This window comes from Hylobates moloch, unplaced genomic scaffold, assembly GCF_009828535.3.
Source record: "Hylobates moloch isolate HMO894 unplaced genomic scaffold, HMol_V3 SCAFFOLD_5, whole genome shotgun sequence".
Taxonomy (NCBI): domain Eukaryota; kingdom Metazoa; phylum Chordata; class Mammalia; order Primates; family Hylobatidae; genus Hylobates; species Hylobates moloch.
Window position 1 is genome coordinate 93,469,669 of NW_026652280.1, and position 24,079 is coordinate 93,493,747.

General features: G+C 42.1%; 1 protein-coding gene across 32 annotated transcripts in view; it reads right to left on the bottom strand.

The window, feature by feature from the left end:
* The window catches only part of SLMAP (sarcolemma associated protein), a 176,633-nt gene extending 163,734 nt beyond the window's left edge, over positions 1 to 12,899 (bottom strand). For all 32 annotated transcript variants that reach the window (XM_032755511.2, XM_032755512.2, XM_032153930.3 and 29 more), the window contains exon 1: positions 12,675 to 12,899. In XM_032755511.2, coding sequence (XP_032611402.1) covers positions 12,675 to 12,872 — 198 coding nt within the window. In that variant the 5' untranslated portion in view covers positions 12,873 to 12,899. The remainder of the gene's footprint in view (positions 1 to 12,674) is intronic.
* Between the last annotated feature and the right edge of the window lie 11,180 nt (positions 12,900 to 24,079).

A 24,079-nucleotide genomic window follows, 5' to 3' on the forward strand; every position in this document is an offset into this window, starting at 1 on the left:
AAAGAAAAATTCTAATAGCCACAAGCTATTGACTGCCTATCTTGTGCCAGGTATTCTGCTAAGTGCTTTACAATTCTCATTAAATGTTTACAAAAGTCCCATGAAGTAAATACCATTATTAGCCTCCTTTTACATATGAGGAAAACTGAAAACACAGAGACTCCCCAAGATCACATATCTGGCAAGCAATGGAGCCAGGATTCCAACACCAGTAGTCCAACTCCAAAATCTTTAACTACACTGCCTCCCTTAAGGCATCTGCCTGCAGTGCTCGACTACCCCCAAAGAACTGACAGCAGCTCTATTTTCTTCCCCCCAATTTTGTCAACTTCTGGGTTTGCATTCCCAGAATACATCATTCTCTTTCAGGCTTTTCTGCCTTAAACATATGCTTCCAGCTAGAATGCATTGCTCTTTTTTATCCAGCTAGCAAAGCCCTACTCACTCTTCAAACAGTGGCTTAAAAACAGCTTTTTCTGTGAAGCCCTCTTCTTTCCTCCCACATTTTCTGCCCCCAATCCTGGGGGAAGGAATACATCACTCTCTTAGCTCCCTGGAAACAATGATTCACAGATGCTACTATTGTTTGACTTATTTGTATCGTAATTATATTTTTCCAGGACTATATACTGGACACCACACTGCACTGCAAGAATGAGACACTCACATACTAAAGACTAAGAATGCATGATGGCCCCAGTTTGAGTTCAGCTACAATTTAAATGAATACTTTATTTTAATCAAACTAGTACAGTTCATTCTAACAATACTTTACTGCTTCTATGTATGTGCCTGCATACATCAAAGATTCCTTGGTAAGTAAAATCAATCTTATGCTGAACTGATTGAGGTGCAGATTGAGACTTTTAAACTATATCTTAACTATTTCTCTCAATTCTTACATTAATACTCTGGCGTTACAACTTCTCAATAACACCAAAATTGTGCCTAGAAACAAATATTTCAAGATTGGAAACTTACTATCTATATACTACATTTGTTAAAACAAAGGTCCAACCAAGAGTAAGACATTCACAATAAGGAAGCAGAGAGAAAAATCCAACTATATGGTACTTCAAAAGCTGCTCTGTTAATCCTACCTACCTTGAATACTCACTCACTGTCTTCTACTTCCTATATCCCAAGCTGCTTTCACTAAGCTATTACTTCATCTAACATTCCTTTTTGGGCCTAGGTGTGGTAGCTCACCCTGTAATCCTAACACTTTGGGAGCCTGAGGTGGGAGGGTTGCTTGAGCCCAGGAGTTTGAGACCAGCCGGGCAACATGGTGAGACCATGTGTCTTAAAAAAAAAAAAAATCCAGCCAGGTGCGGTGGCTCACGCCTGTAATCCCAGCACTTTGGGAGGCCAAGGCGGGTGGATCACGAGGTCAAGAGATCAAGACCATCCTGGCTAACACGGTGAAACCCCATCTCTACTAAAAATACAAAAACTGGCCAGGCGTGGTGACAGGCGCCTGTAGTCCCAGCTACTCAGGAGGCTGAGGCAGGAGAATGGCGTGAACCCAGGAGGCAGAGCTTACAGTGAGCCGAGATCGCGCCACTGCACTCCAGCCTAGGCAACAGAGCGAAACTCCGTCTCAAAAAAAATAATAAAATAAAATAAAATAAAATAAAAATCCTTTTTGGAGATATAATTCAAACACCATACAATTGCCAATTTAAGTATACAATTCAGAGTTGTGCAACCATCGCCACAATCAATTTTACATTTTCATCATCCCAAAAAGAAACTCATACCAATTTGGCAGTCATATCCTATATTAGTCAAGGCTCTAGAAAAACGAACTGATTGCATGTATATTTATATAGAGAGATTTATCTAATGGAATTGGCTCAAGCAACTGGGGTGGGGGGTGCTGGCAAGTATGAAATTGGCGGGGCATATCATTAGACTAGGGATTCAGGGAAGAGCTGTTGTGTAGCCTTGAGTCCAACAGCTTTGTGAGGGCAAAATTCCTAACTTCAGGGGGACCTCAGTCTTTTTTTTTAAGGCCTTCAACTGATTAGAGAGGCCCACCCACATTATGGAGGGTAATATGCTTTACTCAAAGTCTAATGGTATAAATGTTAGTCGCATCTAAGAAATACTTTCACAGGAATATCAGGCTGGTGTTTGACCAAAAGTTGGTCAAGTGAAAAACTGATACCACAGCCTAGCCACACTGACATAAAATTAACCATCACTAATGGGTGCAGCAAAACAACATGGCACATGGATACATATGTAACAAACCTGCACATTGTGCACATGTACCCTAAAACCTAAAGTATAATAATAAAAAATAAATAAATAAAATAAAATAAAAATTAACCATCACATTCCTAATTACCCTCAGCCTCTAGAAACCACCAATCTTTGTTTCTATGAATTTACCTATTCCACACATTTCATATAAACAGTTGCCCAGGCTGAACTTGAACTCCTGGCCTCAAGCAATCCTCCTGCCTCAGCCTCCCAAAGTGCTAGGATTACAGGTGTGAGCCACCACACCTGGTCTGCTTGACTTTTTATGAGAATGTATTCCTGTTATTTGTATAAGCAAAAAATAAGAAAAGCTTGAAAGTCTATGTTGGAAAATCATTTCTGCTTGGCTCAGCTAGAATAAGTCAGTACTTATATATAAATAAAACTGTAAGCCTGAAAATATTGAGAAAATCTTAACACACAGTTTCTATGTGCTTAAATTTAAAATCCAACCCAAATTGTATATTTGACAAAAGATACAGTACTAACCACCAAACATGTCCATATTTTCAAGTGCCTATACAAGCTTTCCTTCTTTTCTTTATATTTGTCAGCTACTCTCTTATAAAGTATGAAAAATGTACATGGCCAAACAAGTTTTTCCAAGGCTGTTTCACTCATTTTCATATATACCCAAAGCCAAATCAGTTTGCCTGAATGCAAGCCCAAGAAAAAATATTTTATTGCTAGGAGTAGTAGAGGTAAGTTTTTAAAAATGTTAGCTGACTCAGAGAAATAATTAACGAGTTATTTCAGTCTTTGAAAGTCTGTAATATGACAAGTTTTGGTTATATATATCAAAAAGCAATAGCTTAGATTACCTTTCAAGAGAGCAAAAGACAGATTTTCATAATAATTGCTCAGTCCCTAAGAGGATAGTTCAGAATAAATGTCTAATAGTTGGCTTTTATTTCGGGGGGAAAAAACTCCCATAGTTACTACTAGATGATCTTGTACAAATAACCTCTAAACATCAAACTCTTTTTGGACAAAAGGGAGCCAGACTGCAGCTGTTTTACTTACCTTCTAAGAGTGTTATATAGACCAAATGAAACAAGAAAGCACTCTGATTATTCTAAAACCTTTTAAAATTATTTTGTGTGAAATTGTAATAGTTCACATATATAATTTAATATTGCCAATCACAAGATTTGGATCTACGTTTTTGGATCCAAAAACACTTAGCAAAATGTTTTGCAAACTGCAAGCTCTCAATAAATAATGACTTATACAAAGACTACATATTGATAATTGAGTCCATGATCTCAAATTGAGAACGAACTTGAATGACTTTCTGCCCTTTAACACTGCACAGGTTTGCAGAAATACAAACCGCTCCATTGTTCACATTTCCCTCATTCAAACATGAATATAGTGCCTATTCTCTTGTTCTCAAGAGTTCACATCTGATGGGACAGTAGTACATTTGCATCATAGTTATTTTGTTGTTTATGTCCTATAATGAAATTATATACAGGCCAGGTGCAGTGGCTCACACCTGTAATCCCGGCACTTTGGGAGGCTGAGGCAGGTGGATTGCTTGAAGCCAGGAGTTCGAGATCAGCCTGGGCAACATGGTGAAATCCCACCTCTACTAAAAATACAAAAATTAGCCAGGTATCGTGGTGGGTGCCTGTCATCCCAGCTACTTGGGAGGCTGAGGCAGGAGAATTGCTTGAACCCATGAGGTGGAGGTTGCAGTAAGCCAAGATCGCACCACTACACGCCAGCCTGGGTGACAGAGAGGGACCCTGTCTCAAAAATAAAAATAAAAATAAATTTAAAAAAATAAATCATACACTAAGTTAAATGGAAGTATAGAGGAAGAAGCAATTAATTCTTCAGTTAAAGGGAGTCAGGGAAGGTTTCACATTGGAACTGAGCCTGAAGGGATGACGAGAAGAGGTCATTCTAGAAGACAAAACAGCAAAAAAAGGCACTTGTTCTAGAAACAGTGAACACTGTCATACAGCTAGTACACAAAGTTTGGGGTGAAGAAAAAAACAGTAATAAAAGAGAGAGCTGGAAAAAAGAAAATAAGATATAGATTTTAATGCTAAAAATTAATGAGGCAACATCAAAGATTTTTAAGCAAAGGTGTAACTATTTATCTACCTACATAGTGTCAGTAAGAGAAGCATGTACCCGAGAAGAGGAAAGAGTCTGGACTGTAAACTTAGAACATTTCAGCCGCTAATAAATGCCACCATTTTTCTTGATTCAAGTAACTATGAAGTAACTGACATATATTAAGAGTTAACCTCACAGTCTTTTCACTTAACTTTAAATGACATTCTCTTCCCTACTTACCAAAAAGAATAAATACTAAGCTCTAGCAGAAATATCACTTAAGAAAACCAGACAGGTAGGCTGGGTGTGGTGGCTCACGCCTATAATCCCAGCATTTTGGAGGCTGAGGCAGGCGGATCACGAGGTCAGGAGATCGAGACCATCCTGGCTAACATGGTGAAACCCCGTCTCTACTAAAAATACAAAAAAAAAAAAAAATTAGCCAGGCGTGGTGGCAGGTGCCTGTAGTCCCAGCTACTCAGGAGGCTGAGGCAGGAGAATGGCGTGAATCCAGGAGGCGGAGCTTACAGTGAGCCGAGATCCCACCACTGTATTTCACCTAAGGAGTAATGTCAAAGAACTAAGTGGGAAAAAAAATGCTTTAAGTATATACACCATCGATATTTTTAACAATTCGAAATCACAGATAAAATATTTTATCAATTTCCCACTATTATGAAAAATAATATAGAAGGAAATGAACATGTGCTTTAAATATATAATCTGGCTTCCTATACATGTTCACATTATGTGTCTTAAACACAACTTGTCAAGTAAAAGACTTTCTCACAAACACCAGCACCCCTTAATGACCTTTATACTTCTGTCAACAAAAAACTTAAGTATCTGTTAAAACAAACATACAAACAAATAAAAAGTAAAAGAATGTATGACCTGCCATTCTCCCAAAAGCTGAGGCTTGGATCTTTGTGGTCATGTTTAGATGTGTGGAGGAAAAAAGGAGAAACAATCTTGGTTGTCAAATTCAGCAGGCTCTTCACAATGACTTCTTGCAATGTCCTTAGAACATGCCGTATCATCCCTGCTTCTTCCTCCCACCCAAAACTCCTTTCCCTGACTGACCCTAACTACAATCTATCTCTTAACCCCACTTTTTTTTTTTTTTAAGATGGGTCTCACTATGTCACCCAGGCTAGAGCAATCTTAGTGCACTATAGCCTTGAACTCCTGGCCTAAGTGATCCTCCTGTCTCATCCTCCCAAGTAGGTGGGGCTACAGACCTGATGCACCCCTGGCAAATATAAGTTTTTGAACTTTTTGTGTTTTAGAGACAAATTATTGCTATGATGCACAGGCTGGAATGCAGTGGATTTTCACAGGTGCAATTTTGGCATACTACAGCCTCAAACTCCTGGCCTCAAGCAATCTTCCAGACTCAGCCTCCCAAGTAGCTGACATTACAGGCATTTGCCACTGTTCCTGGCCATTCTTCCTCTTTTTAGAAGTCCTAAGGTCTAGTTTAAATTGGATTTCATCCATGAAACTGTTTCATCCATTAAACTTTCCCTAAAATCTTCAGTTCACATAGGACCTTGCTCTTTGCTGAAGTCCTAATGTGCAAGTTAATTTAATACTCTTATCTTTTTTCATTTTCTGGCATTTAATCATTTCCATTCCTACTGTTAACCTGGTCTATGCCCTCACAAAATCACATCATATCTAAAGTGTTATAAAGCCTTTAGAATAGCACAGTGGTTATGAGCTTGAGTTTAAATCTCAATTCTACCATTTAATAGCTATGTGAACTTGACCAAGATCTCTCTGTGCCTCAATTTCCTCACAGGTTAATGTGGAAAAAAAAAGCACCTCAAAGAGTTACTTGAGGATTAAATAAGTTAACAAGTAAAGCATTTAGAACAGGGCCCACAATATGGTTAGTACAAAAGTGTTATTTAAGCTGTTACCCATTTTTCCTTGCTCCAGGCAACTCTACATACTGCTATTGTATCACTATTGTATCACTCTTTTCTTTTTTTCTTTTTCTTTTTTTTTGAGATGGAGTCTCCCTCTGTTGCCCAGGCTGGAGTTGCAAAGATGGGATCTCTGCTCACTGCAACCTCCGCTTCCTGGGTTCAAGTTATTATCCTGCCTCAGCCTCACAAGTAACTGGGATTTCAGGTTCATGCCACCACACTTGGCTAATTTTTGTATTTTTAGTAGAGGTGGGGTTTCACCATGTTGGCCAGGCTGGCCTCAAACTCCTGACCTCAGGTGATCCACCCATCTCAGCCTCCCAAAGTGCTAGGATTACAAGTGTGAGCCACCGCACCCGGCCCACTCTTTCTTAAACAGGGGTTTGGTATGTCGGTGCTCTGCTCAGAACTCTAGTAGGCCTTCCATAACCCAAGGGTCCACATCCTTAGCTTGGTAAGCAAGGCACTTCACAACCTGGCACCACACTATCTAGTCAGCTTCATTTATTCAACAACTACTTTATACAAGATAGTAGGAAAACGTTCCTGTCTTCCGGAGTGTGAAAATTAATTACGAAGATAAGGCACAAACAAGAACATCACACAGAATAAATGTTCACCCTTGGCTACTCTTCAAAGAACTCTCTAATCCAACAAAATCAGTTTCCTCAGGATTTGGAAAATGCAAAGCTCGTTCAAAATTATCTGCTTTTTATTCCATCCTCATCCCCACAAAAAAAATAAAAACAACCAAAAAAAACCTTTTCTTATCTATCCACCCCTAATTTTAAAGTCAAATGTCATCATTTTTTTGCCATTGAAACTTATAAAATCATCCATCTCAACTATTTTCAAAGTGCACTGTTACCCTCTCTATCCAATGTAAAAGTTCCTAGAAAGAAGAAATAACAAATCCTTACCAGTTTGTGTCATTTTCTCCCCCTTTACCACTATGCCCTTCACTAAAACAAATCATGATAGAACAGGTGCTCAAAAAGATGCACTAGGCCGGGTGCAGTGGCTCATGCCTGTAATCCTAACACTTTGGGAGGCAGAGGCAGGTGGATTGCCTAAGCTCAGGAGTTCGAGACCAGCTTGTGCAACATGGTGAAACTGCGTTTCTACTAAAATACAAAACGGTAGCTGGGCGTGGTGGTGTGTGCCTATAATCCCAGCTACTCAGGAGGCTGAGACAAGAGAATTGCTTGAACCCAGGAGGCAGAGGTTGCAGTGAGCCGAGATCACACCATTGCACTCCAGCCTGAGTGACAGAGTGAGACTCCATCTCAAAAAAAAAAAAGATGCACTAAGTTTAAATTAAAAGTGAGACTACAAGTAGACAACTACTACCACTAGTAAGTAAACTTCAGTGAGACTGGAAATAGACTACTATGTCAACCACTAGCATGTCACCAGTACCCCAAAGCCTCAAACCAAATAGGGCCATCCAAATCACAAGAGTCCGCTCACTATCCCTTCTACGTAACCACTATATGGGTAGATCTGCTTGCTCAGTGGTGCCTTGAATCAACAGAGGGATTAATAACCATTCTAGGCTGGGCACCGTGGCTCACACTTGTAATCCTAGCACTTTGGGAGGCCGAGGCGGGCAGATCACCTGAGGTCAGGAGTTCATGACCAGCGTGGCCAAATGGTGAAACCCTGTTTCTACTAAAAATACAAAAAATTAGCCAGGCATCCGGGCATGGTGGCTCATGCCTGTAATCCCAGCTACTTGGGAAGCTGAGGCAGAAGAATCACATGAACCCAGGAGGGAGAGGTTGCAGTGAGCCGAGATTGCGCCACTGCACTCCAGCCTGGGAGACAGGGCAAGACTCCGACTCAAAAAAAAAAAAAAAACCATTCTACTATCTGCCATCTAATTTGAAGAGCTTGACTTCCGAAAAGGATGAAGGATAATACATAGGGCCAGCATCCAACAAGGCAATATCCAACTGCTTCATTACTGAGAAGATGATTTGGGAAAGATTATGAAACTCTGCTTTGTGCCAAACCTGTCACCCTTCAACATGCAGATTTAAGTATTATACAATAAGATATTCCATGAGCTTAGCATTAAAAAGTGTCACTTAGATTTCCACCTGCCTACATTTTGCAGATATTCTAAAATGAACATGTATCATTTGAATAATCATAAAGTTTCAAGTGTTTATTATTTCTTCCAACTTTTTTTTTCTTTTTTTTGAGACAGAGTCTCGCATTGTCACCCAGGCTGGAGTGCAGTGGCGCGATCTCAGCTCACTGCAACCTCCGCCTCCCGGGTTCAAGCAATTCTCCTGCCTCAGCCTTCCCAAGTAGCTGGGATTACAGGCACATGCCACCACGCCCAGCTAATTTTTTGTATTTTTCGTAGAGATGGGGTTGCACCGTGTTAGCCACGATGATCTCAATCTCCTAACCTCGTGATCCGTCTGCCTCAGCCTCCCCAAGTGCTGGATTACAGGCATGAGCCACCATGCCTGGCCTATTTCTTCCAACTTTTAATGAGCCTCCCATAATGGACAATGCAGAATCCAACAGTCACCACAAAGTGAAAGTCATCCAAAGCACATAATTACCCCAATTTTCGACCTCCCAGGTAAACTGCCAATTTAGACAAAGTTATCAACTACATCAGTTTCAATTTTAAAAATTTCGTCTGGCCAAGCACAGTGGCTCATGCCTGTAATCCTAGCACTTTGGGAGGCCAAGGCAAGTGGATTACCTGAGTTCAGGAGTTTCAGACCAGCCTGGCCAACATGGTGAAACCCTGTCTCCACTAAAAATACAAAAATTAGCCGGGCATGGTGATAAATGCCTGTAATCCCAGCTACTTGAGAAGCTGAGGTAGGAGAATCCCTTGAATCCAGAAGGTATAGGTTGCAGTGAGCTGAGATCGCACCACTGCACTCCAGCCTGGGTGACAGAGCCAGACTCCGTCTCAAAAAAAAAAAAAAAAAAAAAATTTCTTCTATATATGCCATCACATTAAAGAAAATAATTTCTCATCACCTTCCTAAGACTCCATAGCACTATAGCAAATTGCAGTGTTGTCTAAATAGTTCCCTCTTCTCCACTAAACACCCTCTCTGCTAAGTACTGGGTGCTTAGTAAGAGCCAGGGACAGGGTGCTAAGTGATTTATATAATTACCTCAATTCTCAAAACAATAATAGGTACCATTATCATCCCCAGACGTTTAAAAAAAAAAAAACAAACCTGGCCGGGCGCGGTGGCTCATGCCTGTAATCCCAGCACTTTGGGAGGCCGAGATGGGTGGATCACCTATGTTGGGAGTTCAAGACCAGCCTGACCAACATGGAGAAACCCTGTCTCTACTAAAAACTCAAAATTAGCCAGGTGTAGTGGCGCATGCCTGTAGTCCCAGCTACTCGGGAAGCTGCGGCAGGAGAATCACTTGAACCCAGGAGGGAGAGGTTGTGGTGAGCCAAGATCCCGCCATTGTACTCCAGCCTGGGCAACAAGAACGAAACTCCTTGCCTGAAGGGATTCTTTTTTTTTTAAGAGACAGGGTCTTGCTTTGATGCCCAGGCTGGAGTGCAGTGGCATAATCACAGCACTGCAACCTCAAACTCCTGGATTCAAGCAACCCTCGTGCCTCAGCATCCTGAGTAGCTGGGACTACAGACACTGCAAATTTCATACAAGAACTATTTGGTCGCGCTGTGGGTTTTCTTTGGAACCGTATCCCTCACAGTGCCTGGCACATAATAGATGCTCAATTAAAACCTACTATCTGTCCAAACCAAAGCTTTAAATAGTTAATTCCTAAAACAATTCAATGACATGGTAAGATCTGACAGTATCTGCTATAACTAGATTAAGTGGTATAATAAGCAATAATTACATCTATATCTAAAGTAGTGGTCTCACAGCCTGCGTGTTATTTTAGCTAATAAAGCAGAAGGGGGAAAAAAGTGAAAATGGTAGAAATAAGCCATATCTACCATTCAAAGATAAGTTTTTCTGAAGAACAAATTTCATGGCCAGGTGTGGTGGCTTATGCCTGTAATCCCAGCACTTTGGGAGGCCGAGGAGGGTGGATCACTTGAGGTCAGGCGTTCAAGACCACCCTGGCCAACGTGGTGAAACCCAGTATCTATGAAGAATATAAAAATTAGCTGGGCATGGTGGCACGTGCCTGTAATCCCAGCTACTCAGGAGGCTAAGACACGAGAATCGCTTGAACCCAGGAGGCAGACGTTGCAGTGAGCTGAGGTTGCGCCACTGCACTCTACCCTGGGCGACAGAGTGAGACTCCATCTCAAAAAAAACACAAATATTAACATGTCATCTCAATTCATGAAACAGTCACTATTGATCTATTCTTAGTTATCTCAAAATAACCTATTGTGAGAGTTTTAGTACAGCCGTGGAAAGCACTGGGCATGAAATCAGTATTTTTCAAATAAGTAAAACAAAAAATGGGAGTCCCCTTTGAGTGTTTCATCAAAGAAAGTGCATTTGCAGAGTATGTACTGTGAGCAAACCTGTTGTCTGATTAGTTTAGACCTGTTGCCCAAGAACATAAAATGGCGAAAATGTAAAAGCTGGTTGAGTTAAGGCACTACTTAGTAGTAAACTGATGTCTGAATTCAACTGCTGGAAAAATGAGTTCTATGAATATTCATTTTTAAAGAATTATGAGGGTCAGGTGCAGTGGCTCACGCCTGTAATCCCAGCACTTTGGGAGGTTAATGCAGGCGGATCAACTGAGGTCAGGAGTTCGAGACCACCTGGCCAACATGGTGAAACCCTGTCTCTACTAAAAATACAAAATTAGCCAGGCATGGTGGCGTGTGCCTGTAATACCAGCTACTTGGGAGGCTGAGGCAGGAGAATCACTTGAACCCGGGAGGCAGAGGTTGCAGTGAGCTGAGATAGCGCCACTGCACTCCAGCCTGGGTGACAAGAGCAAAAATCTGTCTCAAAAAAAAAAAAAAAAAAAAGGATTGCGAGTAATCTACGAAGTATTTTAGGTACCCTAACTTCAGCTTGGGGGGAGGGGGGAAGGGTCTGTTCCAAAGGTAAATGAGGATCTGGTGTTAAACAGAAAAGTTAACATACTATTCAGTTCTCATCCTACACGTAGAATAAAGTATAGATATTATGCAGCACACAGAACTTGGACAATCTTTTCCTCCTTTCTTTAAAAGATAATTTACAAAATAATTCCTTAAATCAGTAGCTGCCGAAGTATCATTTTTTTTCTCTTCCTTTGGAGGCTCAGGTTTCTTTCATTTCAAAACATATTCTTGAAGACTTAAGTTCTTCCTTTAAGAAAGATTTAATTATTTAACTCAGAAAGAGGGGCAAAACGTCAGGAGGTGAAACCTGAGACAGTCCTATTAGTCTTACATAACTTAAAGTTGGAACTGATTCACTAGCTCAGCTAAAAACCTGAGGTTTAGGCACAAAGATGAGCTCTTTAGTATACTCTCCACGAACACAAATAAACAGTTTTTAAAAATGGAAAGGATCTTAATTTCTTTCTTCATTTCTTAAAATAAAAGCACATACATGTATAGTACTTACAATACTAACATAAAAATACTAAATTGGTTACGCTTAAAATGAAAAGCACTGAATTCATCGTATCACATTTAAGTAATGCTATAATTGACAGAATAGGGTATAATTTCAGAAAATAAGTTTATTTCCTAACACTAACTTTTGAATAGCACCTCTGTAACTATGCATTAAGTACTTAATAAGTGCTGCAGGGAACGTCAAAAAGTGATTTTCAAACGCAATATGTGTATGTTCTCCAACTCGTAAGAAAACTCTGAAAATACATAAAGTTACAGTTGTTCATGCTTAATTAAATTAGCTTTGATTATTGCAAATTACTCCTTCTAGGGCAAGTATGTATCAAACCTTTCAAAAATCTTAGGTTTATACCAGCAATTATCCTTACTAGAAAGGTCCTGATCTGAACTCACCTAAAGCTATGTGTTAACTACATTTCACCACTAAGACACTTGAGCCCCGGGATAATAATGGCCACGGATTCCCCGAATTGCTTCGAGAACTGCTGCTTGCTTAATAAAGCGCTGAACTGTGAATTCACCTTTCTAAACAGACTAAAAGCAAGACGCCAAGTTTCACTATCTAGTTTGGGATTTCACTGGGAATGACCACGTTATCAAGATGCCATAGCCCTCCTGAGGCTTTTAATTACAATACCTTCTCTGTTTCCATTCAACCACCTCAATCAAATTTCCACTAGAACCAGGCACACAAACAGTTGATTCGTGGCTTTGCGCAAAGCCTCCTCTGGATGCAAACCCTGGGATCCTGCATATATTAGGCCTCTCAGGGAGGGCAAAGGGGGAAAAAAAAGTATGTTAAACAATGCCGCTGGACAATGTGGTGACATTACCTTGCCCGTCTTGTGATCAAACCAGACGAGAGCATGGTTCCTTGATAGCACTTTGCAATCAAAAGTGGCATTATTCTGCGCTGGTCGACAGCGGGCCACTGAGCGGCCGATTTTGATGGGCTCGTCCAGGTAGACATGACGCTCCTGAAACGGGTGCGAGTTCGGGCGGCAAGTGAAGATGGCCAAGGCTGACGGCATCGAGGATAGACTGGGGGTGTCTCTCCTACCAGGGACAAAGAGGAGTTCCTCCGGATCCGGACTGCCCTTCACAAGCCTATGCCCCTATCCCACCCAAAATTTTAAATTAACACAAACTGCACATTGTCTAAGCATAACCAGTGAACATCAACTCTTCACTTGGGTGGGAAGACAAGCCAGCGTAAGCCCCATCACCTCCTTTAAAACCCAGCAACGCCGTGATCACAAAAAGTCCCCAACTGGCAGCTTTCAGTCCATCTTCTTCTCTGGGAAGAAAAGGCTCAAACATCGGGCAGCTTCGGCCAAGAAAACTCCTGGAACACAGTTTGGGGACTGGAGGTATCCAAGCAGATGAGTCACACGCCAATTCTTGTGTTTGGTTTGAGATAGCGGCCGCTTTTCCCCCTTGGTGGCGGAAACGTTGTAGCACTGCAGCATGAAGGAAGGGTCGGTTCGGCGCGGCCAGGAAAGTCCTTTTGGGCCGAAGGAAGGTGTGGCTGGGCACCTCTGGCCAGCCACCTCCCGTCCTCGCCCGGAGTGAAGGGGCGAGAGGTGACGGAGGCAGAGGGGCTCTAGACGGCCGGCGGGACAGTCTGCATCGCCCCTGCTGAGCGGAGGCCGCCCCGGGAAGGGGGACGCAGTCCCCGGCCTGGCACGATCCGAGGCGGCGGTGGCTGAGGTCCTCCGCGCGAGGCGTGGAGGCCGGCGGGGAGCGGGCAGTGGCCAAGTCGGGACTCCTGGGCACCTGGCGAGCGTCCCCGAGACCAGGGCGGGGACCCGGCTCCGCAGGCCGGTGCGGACCGAGCGAGGCGCGACACCGGGAGACTCGGGTTCCCAGGCGGCAGGAAGTTGGTCCCCGGACGCCTGGGCTCCTGGCCGCCGCTCAGCACATGGGCCGCCTCCCCTCAGGGTCGCCCCCGCGAGGGTCGCATCTCAGGGACGGCAGCCGCAGCTCCCGGCAGACGAGAAGGTGGGGGAGGGAGACTGGCCCGGAGGTTGGGGAGAGGCCTGGAGGCCCCGGACTGGATCCGCCGCAGCCTCCACCGATCGCGGCCGATGGGGCAAGCTCAAGCTGCGCCCGAAGAGGCAGGAAACTTTCCGACCTGGTGGGGAAAACAGCAAAACAAACGGCCGTCAGGCGCCTCAGCCCGCCCGCCTCAGCCCTCGCCTCCTCCAGCCAGACCCCCGCCAGCCCCCACCGCTAGGCACGACCTCCGCCGACCTCTCCGCAAGCAGGCTGCGAAGATTTGGAGCCAGGACGCCACGACGGGTCCTACCTCCCTAGCCGCCACCGCCGCCTCAGCTTACCTTGCCAGCGCCGGCCGCCATAGTGACTCTGACTGAAACCTACCCGGTGCACCGCCACGGGAACGCGCACCCTTCAAGGGCCCTCCTACCCCCTCTCCCGCGCCGTAGTCCAGGAATGTCACGTGAACGACGCCGCGGAAGCCGTGTTGGTAGAGGGCAGAAAAAAGGGCAAGCTAATTTTTAACGGGCCTCCAGGCGCCATCTTAGTTAAGGGCTGGAAGCTTCAAACCTCGGTACAACCTTAACGACCATTTTGGTTAAGGGCAAGAACAATTTGCGCCGTAGAAGGTTTTCCAAACAAACAGTGCCACCTTCTTGTTTTATCTACTTAGCAAGGAGGTGCCAACTTTTACTAAATTTTACTCTGTTTAATTCTCGATGAAAATACTAGCGAGCAAAAGAACAGACTCAGCCAAAGGAGATGGTCATTAGCAGCCATCTTAGCTGTGGGCAACACAGTCACCCGCAGCTACCTTAAGTGTGAGCCGCCAAACTCCCTCAAGTCTTAGGATTTGTGCACCTAACAGAAGGATCATTCTCCCCTCTGCTAAATTCGTTATGTTTTCTTCCCGGAAAAAAAAAAAAAAACTTAGTTCCCGCATTCCATTTCGAATGACAGTCCTTCTCACTGAACCTATTATGTGCCCCCAGGGCTCCTGCGCGGATTCTTCCACAGAAGGAGCGTTCAGAAAGTTTAAAATCATGTTTCTTCCAAAGAGAGATTGAACAATTTCCAAAGTGAAAAAAGAGGGTATTTCCCCCCACTTACAATATCAAGATGAGGAGTCATTGGTCTAAAGAAGAAAGACTTTGCAAGGGCTAAATGAAAACTTCAAGAAAAAACAGTGAGAAGGAGTCTTACTCATTTAGAATCAAAGGTGACTTCATTCTTCAGATTCCTGCAATAACAGGCTCCACCACTGTGTGACCTTAAGCAAATTTCTAAACTTTTTCAAGCCTCTTTTTTCTCATGGATGACATGTTAATAATAGTTAATTCACTTGGTGTGGTGAGACTTCAAAATGTTAATCCATGTTGTTCAATAAAGAGTAGCAGTTGGGCCGGGCGCGGTGGCTCATGCCTGTAATCCCAGCACTTTGGGGGGCCGAGGCAGGCGGATCACCTGAGGTCGGGAGTTTGAGACCAGCCTGACCAACATGGAGAAACCCCGTCTCTACTAAAAATACATAATTAGCCGGGCGTGGTGGCGCATGCCTGTAATCCCAGCTACTTGAGAGGCTGAGGCAGGAGAATCACTTGAACACGGGAGGCGGAGGTTGCGGTGAGCCAAGATCGCGCCACTGCAGTCCAGCCTGGGCAACAAGAGTAAAACTCTGTCTCTCCAAAAAAAAAAAAAAAAAAAGAAAAGAAAAGAAAAAAAAAATAGCAGTTATTCATTTCAATACCTATATAGACATTTTGGCCGTGTCCTAGGTTTTTGCTGGGCCCTGGGGACACATAAGTGAACAAAACTTCAATTCCTGCCTTCTGAGAGCATAATGGTATTGTGGGTTAGAAATGGGGGTAGGGAGTGACAAACGTGAAATTGATGTAATCAGGGCTAAGATAGAGGCAGGCACTAGCTGCCCAAGGGGTCAGGGATGGTCTGGGAGAAGTAACTGAACTGAATGAAGGAAGATAGGAAAACCACAATAAGTATGGTATTCGCTGAATGGTTTCATGAATTTCCACGAACACGGATAGCAAGGAAAAGAAGGAGCCTACTTGAAACAGTGCACCAATGTGCCGGCACATAATAGTGGATAAATAAGTATTTGGTGCATGAATGAAAATTACATACTGTTACTCATTATTAGAGGATAAAGTAGGCGGGACACAAAGTGAGCCTGGAAAGAATAGGCATTATATAATAAAGACGTTATATTCGTTTTTCAAGCTCTTCATCAATTCAAGAAATATGTGTCAAGCTACCACTGTGTTCCAGGTATGCTATTCAAAATAAGGATATGTCGGAAAGCTTTCTTATGAGAGGATGAAAAGTTTTCACTTCTGGTAACTTTTAGGCTGTTATGGAATAAAATAAGATAGGACCCTCCACAGATCCCTAATGAGTTTTTTTTTTGCACGAACAGCAAGTCATTTATGCATTCTTTCATACATTCATTCTATAAATATTTAATTGAACGTCTACTGCGAAATAGATATTTTGAAAGGTCCTGGAAATACAATAATGAAGAAACAAAAAGACTCCCTCAAGTTGCTCAATTTAGGTGATGACACAGAAAGATCCTTGCTGTAATGGAGTATGTCAAGAGTAATGGAAGCATGGCAGAGTAGTTTAAACTGAAACTTGAAAGGATTAGACCAGCTAATCTGATGCTATTGGGATAGAGAAATTTTAAGCCAAGAAACAATCCCAACAACAGTCCAGAGACTTAAGAGAACAGGACTTTAAGGGAATTGCAAGTAGGTTCGTATCACCAGAGCATAAGAGATAAGGGAAAACAAGAGGAGGAAGAGTGACAGAAGTGAGATTTCAGTTGCTGAAGGACTTCTAGGCAATGCACCAGACTTCAGAGCATTTCCATCTTCCTCCTAGAAGATCAAAGAGAAATAATGAAAGTCAAGGTGTTGGAATCAGACATGGCATACTTTTGCCAGCACCATAAATGGTAAATTATTTAGCTTCCCTAAATTTCAGCTTCCTTATTTGAAAAAAAAAAGCATATATCTACTGCACTTGACTAGTCTTTTTTTTTTTTTTTTTTTTTTTAAAAAGGTGGGGGGAAAGGAAAAAGGTAGATAATACCTTACAGAGTCTTCTTAGGATTAAATAAAATAATGGAATACAAAATGCCGACCATGATGGCTGGGAAATAGTAGACACTCACAGAATGTTAATATTTATCATTATTGCTCACAGAAAGAATTCCCCCAGCCTTCCACATATAGTAAGGAGCAAGTTGTTTTATCTCTAGTTTGTATACAGAGAAACTTAATCATACATATGGAAACAAAAAAAGTCTGTTTATATTCAGTTCTACTATAATATCTCTTAAAATTAATGTTAAGTAGAGTAGAGTTCTTCTACAAGAAAAGCTGGGACTACTATAACATGTCAGGATAAAGAATCCTATTAAGCTACACAGGGTGCTAGAAATGCCAAAATGGCATTGAAGGCATTCTTCACCCACTGGTATTCAGCAGGCACAGAAAAGGCTTAAATTAAGAAATCTCATACATGAGATACTTTGAATTCTAAGTCATGTAGGTGTTCCTCTCTGTGATTCTGTATCCACACAAAATTTTTATTAAATAAAAAGCTTGTCATGTTTTGAGAAATTGGGAATGGCAATGTTTCCTGGTTTTGTAGTTCTCTCCCTTTTTAAGTTTTTGCCTTTTTATAGTCTGATGAGTATTGCCACTGCTATGATCCAAGCCACTTTTCAATCTTATAAAAGCAAAGAGAGACTTGTAAAATTATCATCCTAGTACCATCAAAGATGGGCAATTATTAGCATTTCTGATGTGTAGGAGACAACTCTGTAAACTCAACTAATATGCAGCCCTCTCTAATTGATAATGATCTAATTGGACTTTGACCAATGACATACACATGGGATATAATAAATTACGGAACACTTGCATAACTGTTTCAGCAGAGTATCTGGATTGCAAATATAGGTAAGCAAACCAATTAAGAGAAAGCTGGGAGTACTCAAAGCCCAAAATTGAGAGTATATAACATTTTTAATGGCACACACTGGCTTATTACAACTGAAGTTAGATCCTCTTCCCACTAAGGAAAGCTCTCTTCATCAGGGAGATTCTAATGAGTGGAAATACCCTGTCATTTCCCAGGTGCCCAGGGTGGAGTAGCCCAGACATTCCAGAGGCACTGCTCATACGTTTTTGGCTTCCTGGTTATTCAGGAAATAAAAGAAAAATAACTACCTGAACACAAATGAAGACATTTAAGTTCATTTAGCAACCTTTTTCTGTGAATATAAAAAGAAGGAATCACAATATTATAACTCCAGAAAGAATCATTGACAACAAATCCAGCTTCCACATTTTACAGGCAAGGAAATTGAGGCTCAGAGAAGGAACTTTATTGATTGTGTATTTACCACGTGGTTAGCATTTTCCTCATGACATCTCTGTGTATTAAGTATTAACCTTATTTTATAGGTAAGGAAACTAAGGCTCAGGCTCAAACATTAAGAAAAACATTAAGAATCTTAATATTTGATTGAGTGACTGAAAATAAGTCACCATGCTAGATCGAAAGTACATGCTAGGGTTTTTCCTTTCTAAAAATTATCTTTATTTTTATTTTTTTTTGACAATATCTTGCTCTGTCACCTAGGCTGGAGTGCAATGGCACAATCACGGCTCACTGTAGTCTCAACTTCCCCAGCCCAACCAATCTTTCCACCTCAGCCTCCTTAGTAGGCATGTGCCACAGGCATGTGCCACCGCCATAACTAGCCAATTTATTTTTGTTTATTAATTTTTTCTTTTCTGTATATCTCAGATCCCCTGTGTTGCTTAGGCTGGTCTCAAACTCGTGGGCTCAAGTGATCCTCCTGTCCGGCCTCCCATAGTGCTGGGATTATAGGCATGAGCCACCATGCCGGCCCCGATTGATTTTTTTGATTGATAAAAGAAGCACATGCTCATTGCATATATTCAGGTAAGCAAAAATGAGGAAAGTAAAAGTCCTCTCTAGCCCCAACGCAAATACTTAGTCTAATGCTACTGTTAACAATTTGTTAGCTGTATTCTTCCAGATGCTATTCTAAGCCACATGAGGCATGCCCTTTTAAAAATACCACATTTATTAGGAATGGGAAGGTCAACACTAAGGGCCTTATTCTTAAAAGTGATAAATAATTTATATCAATAGCAAAAGGCCTGTATTGGGGCAGGGGGACGAGGAAGGGAAGAAATTATGCTATTTTTTGTCACTCTTGTATAAGTCCCCTTTTGATTACTGGAAGTATCCCCTTGTTTTTTATAACTAATTTAAGAATGTTACTTGGAATGTAGCAAATGCTTAAGAGTAAAAGGGCTGGGTCAGAAAACCCCACGAGGCATTTTCTTTCTGAATTTTTATTGGTATATCTGGATTTATTTCCAAATAGCTTAGTTACCAAGTAAAATATCAGAGACTCTATACATGATGGCTTTGCTCATCAAATGATTTGTAACATATATATATATAATAATTCCCTGCAAGTGTTGCACATAAAAATATATTTTAAGTACATACTTTATTCTAAGAAAACTATGATATTTTGGCCTGGCATGGTGGCTCACGCCTGTAATCCCAGCAGTTTGGAAGGCCAAGGCAGGAGGATCACCTGAGGTCAGGAGTTCAAAACCAGACTGGCCAACATGGTGAAGTCCTGTCTCTACTAAAAATACAAAAATTAGCTGGGCGTGATGGCGCATGCCTGTAATTCCAGCTACTTGGGAGGCTGAGGCAGGAGAATCACTTGAACCTGGGAGGTGGTAGCTGCAGTGAGGCGAGATCTCGCCATTACACTCCAGCCCGGGTGAAATAGCAGGACTCAGTCACAAAAAAAAAAAAAAAAAGACAGAAAAAAAAGAAAACTATGATATTTTCAATAATTGTTTTTGAATGTAGTTATTCGTGTTTCCTTTTAATAAACTTTATTTGGGCTTTTGTTTCAGAAAAATGCCTTGTTGCTACTGTATAATGTCATACATCAGCATCTCACTAAATGCCTATGTTTTAGAAAACTAATAAATTTCTCAGGGGTCTTTGGTCTTAAGGATTCCTCAGAAGATAGGTTGAAATGGATTGAAGAGACCTATACAAGGAAGTGACTCGGGAGTGCCTGCTCTTCCCGCATCCCCACTCCCCCAAAGCATGTCAAGCATACAAGGCTGGGAGGAGGAGGTCTCATGTGTGGTTTTTTTTTTTTTTTTTTTTTTGAGACAGAGTCTCACTCTGTTGCCCAGGCTGGAGTGCAATGTCTCAGTCTCGGCTCACTGCAATCTTTGCCTCCCGGGTTCAAGCAATTCTCCTACTTCAGCCTTCCGACTGAGTAGCTGGAATTATAGGCACTTGCCACCACACCCAGCTAATTTTTTTTTTTTTTTTTTTTTTTTAAGTAGAGAAGGAGTTTCACCATGTTGGCTAGGCTGGTCTCATACTCCTGACCTCAAGAGATCTGCCCGCTTCTGCCTCCCGAATGGTGGGATTACAGGCTTGAGCCACTGCGCTTGGCCAATCATCTGTAGATTCTTCACTGGGCTTTGTACAGAGCCGGTTTCGTAAGCGTATGACCTTTACATAGGGCCCCGCTTGGAAGGACTATATCTGGATGTACTCTGCCGTCTTGAAATTCTAGGTAACTTTTGAACAGATTTCTCATTTTCATTTGCACTGGACCCCTCAAATTATATAGCTGTTGCCGAGCGTAGTGGCTCATGCCTGTAATCCCAACCCTTCGAAGGCCAAGGCGGGTGGATCACCTGGGGTCAGGAGTGGCCAACACGATTAAATCCCGTCCCTACTAAAAATGCAAAATTAGTCTCGTGTGGTCACTCTGACCTGTAATCCCAGCTACTCAGGAGGCTGGGGCAGTGAGCCAAGATCGCGCCCTTGCACTCCAGCTCAGGCTATAAAAGCAAAACTCTGTCTAAAAACAAAAAAATTGTATAGTTGTTCCTGCCTTGAACAAAGGGCTCAGGAACCCAGTCTCCTCTGTGCAAATCTAGCATGTTAACGAGCATGAAGTGTGAAATGCTGTAGAAGAAACTGGTGGGCTATTGACACTGAAAATGCTTCTCTGAGAAATGAGATGCTTTAAGTGCAAACAGACAGGTCCATCTCCCCATTTTCTGGTTCTATGATAACTCGGGATCAGTGGCAAAGATGGTGGCAGAAGAAAACTTGACTTGATTTTGTAACTTCTCACTCTAGCTTAGACTCTGAAGTTAGTCTTGAAGATGATAATGAGAATAATGTTGAATCAAGGTAGAACCTGTGTCCACTAAAATTGTTCATTTTTTATATTTTCCCAAACTTTTTGTTATAAAAAATTTCAAATGTACAGAAATATTGAAATTACAGTGAACACACACAGAGCTCCTTGATTCTAAGTTATTACCTTTTTGTCATATTTGCCTTACCTTTGTGCTTTCTGAACTTTTTGACAGTAAATTGCAGAAATAGATCAGCATGCCTTTACTACTAGAAACATTTTCCTAAGTAACCAAAATATGTGGAGTTTTGATGAGTTTTTGTGAGACAGGGTCTTGCTCTGTCACCCAGGATGGAGTGCAGTGGCGAGATCATGGCTCAGTGGAGCATTGACTTCCTGGGCTCAAGGGATCCTCCCATCTCAGCCTCCTGAGTAGCTGGGACTACAGGCATGCACCACTACACCCAGCTAATTAAAAAAAAAAATCTTGTGTGTGTGGAAACAGGGTCTTGCCATATTGCCCAGGCTGGTCTCAAACTCCTGGGCTCAAGTGATCCTCTGGCCTTGGCCTCCCAAACTGCTGGGATTACAGGTGTGAGTCACTGTACCCCACTTGATTATGCTTTTATGGAGATTTTTTTTCCTGAGGATAGATTCATACTACACTGTCTGAATGTCTTTTGGAGACATCAAAGTGTTCTTCCATATGTGTGAGTTCCTAGAAGTCAGGAACAGATTGTCAGGAAAGACAATAAGTGGTATCTTCACTTCCTGCTGGCAGCAGGCCCTAGAGTCAATCAGGCAGGGAGCCCCCTGTGATGTTGTGTTCAAGGCAGGTTGTATTTCATCACTCTACCAACCAGATGGATCAGTTTGGGGGCGACAGAGTTAAAATAACCACTGACTAAAGCAGTGCCCCTTTGCTGGAGACATTTCTAAAAGCTGCAACTAACAGAAGAGCTGCTCTGCTTTTCCAGGAATGGTCACTTCTGGAAGTGTGAAAATAGGGTGTCATTAGTTAGACTGAACAGCAGAGCCATAAGTCTATAAGGCATTGCCACACTAAACATTAGGGAAGGGTGTACCCAGGGCCAACTTTTTTCTATGCAATTCAAGTCACAGTTCCATTTGGGCAAGTGTTGCTTAAAGCAAAATTTTTTCAAGTCAGCTGTTATTGATTAGGGTCCTGTGTTTGCAAGCAACAGAAACTGGCCAAACTAAGCCTATGGGAATTATTGGAAAGACATGGGGTGGCACTGAGAATGAAAAGAAATGCTAAAGAAGCAAGTCACAGAGAAGCAGAGCTAGTAAGTAGCAAGAGCCATTAAGCAGCCTCTTCAGGGCACCACCTTTAGGAATCAAGTCACCCTTTGTCAATCTTTAAGCCCCTTTCAAGATTCAAACACCCCAACTGATTGACCTAGGTTGACTTACATGCCTATTCCATGGCCAGAAAGGGGGTTGGGGTGGGGGATGAGGACTTTGAAGGACAGTTCCACTAACTCTGTATCCAATGGAAAAGAGATGGTTTCCTAAAGCTGTTGCCAAAAGGAAAAGGAAGGATAGCTGGGCAGGCAAAAATAGTAGATGTCTATGCATCAGCTTTTTTTTTTTTTTTTGAGAAAGAGTCACCCAGGCTGGAGTGCAGTGGTGCCATCTCAGCTCACTGCAACCTCCGCCTCCCGGATTCAAACAATTCTCTTGCCTCAGCCTCCCTAGTAGCTGGGACTACAGTCACACACCACCACGCCTGGCTAATTTTTGTATTTTTAGTAGAGACGGCTTTTCACCATATTGGCCAGACTGGTCTCAAACTCCTGACCTCAGGTGATCCACCTATCTCGGCCTCGAAATTGCTGGGATTACAGGCGTGAGCCACCGTACCCAGCCCACACTGAAGTATTAAGGGATACAGAGGCATAATGTATGCAATTTATTCTCAAATAATACAGAAAAGATATATGGGGGGAAGAATGTGGCAAAATGTTTAAAAATAGTAAGTTTGGATAAAGAATGTGTGGGAGTTCTTTGTGTTATTCATGAAACTTTTAAATTTGTAATTATTTCAAAATGAAGTTCAGAAACAAAAGTCAATGGGAAAGGCAAAAGGAAATGTCCTCCTCTGCTTGCATGTACAAAAGCCTTTTGATGAATTATGTGTGACAAATGAATATTTGTATGTCCACATTGCTAGATCCAAACTCTCTAGTGGAAGTTCTTAGTGCGAAGGCATGGACTCTACAATGAGCTCTCGCTATTAGTGTGACAAAGCTCTACTGTGGACCGCTAAGACCTTGGGTAAGGCCTATATATTTACGCACCCCAAGAAATCTAAGTGGGTGGAAATTTCCTCTTGGCTTTTATGCTTTTCTTTTGTTTTAGCAGTTATTTGGGAAAACAGATTTCAAACATAGTATATATATTTAATGCTTTGTACTCTATTTTATTTTTAATTGGCAAATAATAATTTTATATATTCATGGAGTAAAATGATGTTTTCATACATGTATACATTGTGGGATGATTAAATCAAGCCAGTTAACGTATCTGTGACCTCACATACTTATCATTTTTTGTGGTGAAAACATCTAAAATCCACTCTTTTTTTTTTTTTTTTTTTTGAGACGGAGTCTCGCTCTGTCGCCCAGGCTGGAGTGCAGTGGCGCAATCTCGGCTCACTGCAAGCTCCGCCTCCCGGGTTCACGCCATTCTCCTGCCTCAGCCTCTCCGAGTAGCTGGGACTACAGGCGCTCGCCACCACGCCCGGCTAATTTTTTTTTTTTTTGTATTTTTAGTAGAGACAGGGTTTCACTGTGGTCTCGATCTCCTGACCTGGTGATCCACCCGCCTCGGCCTCCCAAAGTGCTGGGATTACAAGCGTGAGCCACCGCGCCCGGCCTAAAATCCACTCTTTAAGTAATTTTGGAATATACAGTGCATTGTTATTTATTATAATCACTATTCTGTGCAATACATCAC